The 3,515-nt window shown below is 36.4% G+C and overlaps 1 protein-coding gene across 1 annotated transcript; it reads left to right on the top strand.

Annotated features, from left to right (window-relative positions):
- Positions 1–2,576: 2,576 nt before the first annotated feature.
- Positions 2,577–3,515, top strand: LOC129402338 (olfactory receptor 2J1). Its single transcript, XM_055128487.1, has one exon. The coding sequence runs from the start codon at positions 2,577–2,579 to the stop codon at positions 3,513–3,515; it is 939 nt and encodes a 312-aa protein (XP_054984462.1).

The following is a 3,515-nucleotide window of genomic DNA, read 5'->3' as shown; positions in this document are numbered from 1 at the left end:
ATAAAGGAATGACTATCACAAAAATTACAGAAATGCTAGGAACCAGGATGGGATGAGAATAGACTGTTCAGCCTTCATTTCTGAAGGCAGTGGACCTTGAGCTTGGGTCCTACTGGTGGGAAAAGAATTTGCCCAGAAATAAAGATGATATAGGTGAATGAAATGGCCATTTATTAAAGAGAAAAACACAATGGGCTGGCAGACTGGAAGCTTCTGGAATAGAGGGTCTCTGAGGCATTCTTGTGGGAGTATTTTTACTGTAGGTGGCCTGGGCAGGAAGTTATACTTGATTAGGTGGTTCTGGGATCGGGTGAGTGGGAGCTGTGTGGCCAATTCTGAGAAGGGATGGCCTTGTTTATGAAAGGGACTGACCCAATCTTGTGAAGAATGTGAGATGTACATATCTGTGAGATGTATGTTTGGGCCCATCTGTGGAAAGGAGTGAATGGGCCATTTCTAGAAAACTGTGTGACTGTAGGTGCAGAATATCTTGGTGAAGCAACTCTTGAATTAGGTTGTCTGAACTCATTCTAGAAATTGAGCAGTAGAGTTGAGCTACATTGAAGCATCTTCTCGAGGGTCTTATGCTAGACCACGTCAATCTCTCAATGCTCAGAGGTTTCATTATTTATAAAACCTTTCTCTGCCCGGATATTAACTATCTTTTTTTTTCCAATAAGAAAATTAAACTATATAGCTTTGAACTCTTTATAAATTCTCCATCTTGGGGTTTATTTCATTTTTTTATGAATCAAGAAATAACAGGTTGCACAACAGTTAAGGAAGTATCTCACAGCTGCCACTTTTTCTTTTAACTAAAGTAATAAAGGTTTCAGGCAGCTTTCTAAGTGAAGAATAGTTCCATATGCATTCCCCAAAGTGCTCACAGCTCTTGGAATACTTCATGAACCTAATCACGAACAACTTTGTAACTTGTATCTCACAGTAATTCAATAAAAACAAAGGATAGTATCCACAGCATTTAGATTTCAAATGTTATGTGGATCCATTACTGCCTATTATTTTAGGGAAACTAAAAAATTTGTTGGAATTTTCTATTATCCCTCAACTGGCTTATGATTATTTGTATTATTAAACAAAAAAAATAAGTACAAGTAAGTTTTTGCTTATCTGAAACTACTTTAAACAAACTCATTAGTCTTAGTTCTCCAGTTATAGTTTAATTAATTAAACATCCTTATGTTTTTCTTAAAAAGTCATGACTGTGGCATTTGAGCCAGTAAAATGGCAAGGCAAAGTGATTTAGGAATTTTTAAATGATGGGTAACTCTTCTCTATCAGTAACTACAGAATAAGAGCATTTCTCTTTTTCATGAAAGACTGATAATACACTAGAGAAAGTAAACAACAGAAAATCAAACTATTAATACAAATTTGAATTTCATAACTTTATAGAATATAGAATAATCACATGATGAATTTGTCTTTGTGTTTTATGCAATCCATTGCATAAACTAATATTTACCTGTAAATGTTAGTGATTTTTTATTCAGAAATTCCATTCCAAAATGTCTGAAACACTTAAAACAATTAGAAATAACATATGGAATTTAAGTAATATGTTAGTTCTTGTTTTAAAGCACCACAAAATTTTATGGAAACATACTAAACTCCAATTTTCAGGTCTGAATAACCCGTGATACAATCACTTCCAATTGCAAGAATCACAAAGTTCTTCTCTTTTCTGCTTAAAAAAAATCCTCCCTTTCTCTACTGTTAACTCATTTTAGTTTCTTTAGCTCTGCCTTTTGTCTTCCAAAATTTGTTATAGTTCCATTACATTGGAAACATTCCAATTAGTGAGATGGTTTGTGTGTGCATATACATATGCATTTGTGTGCGTATTCCATATGTGTCTTTGTGCTTCCATGTGATTGCTATTTTTTTTTATCTGGAAGTAATCTGTTAGACTCTGAATAACATGAATAATTTTCTATAACCATATTCAAATCACATAAATTTTAAACTCATGTTAACACTTAAAAGTTACTACTGAATTGTTTTTTTATATCATGGCAAACTTTCATCTATTTGTGTAATTACTAAGATTGCTATGATTTCTTTCTTAGTAATCACAAAGTGTAAAAAGTATCTCAAAAATTCAGAAAACGATAGTCAAAATGATTTACATTTTGCAAGACAGATATTTTAAATCAATTTTCTTCTTCACCATGGAAGATGTCTGATCATTTATCCAAGTGAAAAACTTAAGGAGGCTTTAATAAATATTATTAACTTGAATGGTTATTGAATGTATCCATAATAAAACAAAAGACTGAATAAAACATAAACCTAAAAAAAACTTTGTGTTTGATACATGAAGAGGACTTGGTGATGGTTGCGGTGAAGTTTACAGATAGAAGTGTGAAGCTGTATTTCCAAGGTTTTATAGTATTGTTAGCCAAGAATAAATTAATAAAATTTAATGCAAATTTGCATTCATAAATGTAGCATTTGGAAATAACATTGATTTCCCCCACCACACGATCTGTTTGAGAATGAATAGACAGACTTTTAGTTTGTGATTATTTCTTCAGATACAGGGGGAAAAATGAATGATGAAGGAGAAGAATGCAAGCTTTGAAGGTTACTTTATTCTCTTGGGTTTTTCTAACTGGCCTCATCTGGAAGTAGTTCTCTTTGTGGTCATCTTGATATTCTACTTGATGACGTTGATAGGAAACTTGTTCATCATTGTCGTGTCCTACCTGGACCCCCATCTCCACACCCCCATGTACTTCTTCCTCTCAAACCTCTCTTTCCTGGATCTCTGCTACACCACCAGCTCCATCCCGCAGTTGTTATTCAACCTCTGGGGCCCAGAGAAGACCATCTCTTATGCTGGCTGCATGACTCAACTTTACTTTGTCCTTGCTCTGGGCTCCTCTGAGTGTGTGTTATTGGTGGTGATGTCCTATGACCGTTACGCAGCTGTATGCAGACCCCTGCATTACAATGTCATCATGCACCCTCGGTTTTGCCAGTACTTGGCCGTGGCTACTTGGGTAAGTGGCTTTACCGCTTCAGCACTTCATTCTTCCTTTACATTCTGGGTTCCCTTGTGTGGACATAATCAAGTGGACCACTTCTTCTGTGAGGTTCCAGCACTGCTGAAACTGTCATGTGCTGATACCCGTGCTAATGAGCTAACCCTCATGGTCATGAGCTCTATTTTTGTTCTCTTACCCCTACTTCTCATCCTCAGCTCCTATGGTGCCATTGCTTGGACTGTACTGAAGATGCAATCTGGAACTGGACTCCAAAAGGTCTTTAAGACATGTGGCGCTCATCTGCTGGTTGTATCTCTCTTTTTCATACCTGTTATGTGCATATATCTTCAACCGCCATCGGGAAAGTCCCAAGAACAAGGCAAGTTTATTGCCCTCTTTTACACGGTTGTCACACCCAGCCTCAACCCTCTCATCTACACTCTCAGAAACAAAGATGTCAAAGGGGCAGTGAAGAGACTGTTGGGCTGGGACAGGGAGATGTGA

This window comes from Sorex araneus, chromosome 2, assembly GCF_027595985.1.
Source record: "Sorex araneus isolate mSorAra2 chromosome 2, mSorAra2.pri, whole genome shotgun sequence".
NCBI classification, from domain to species: Eukaryota; Metazoa; Chordata; class Mammalia; order Eulipotyphla; family Soricidae; genus Sorex; species Sorex araneus.
Note: the sequence above shows the minus strand (reverse complement) of the source record. Positions and strands in the feature narration are given on the sequence as shown.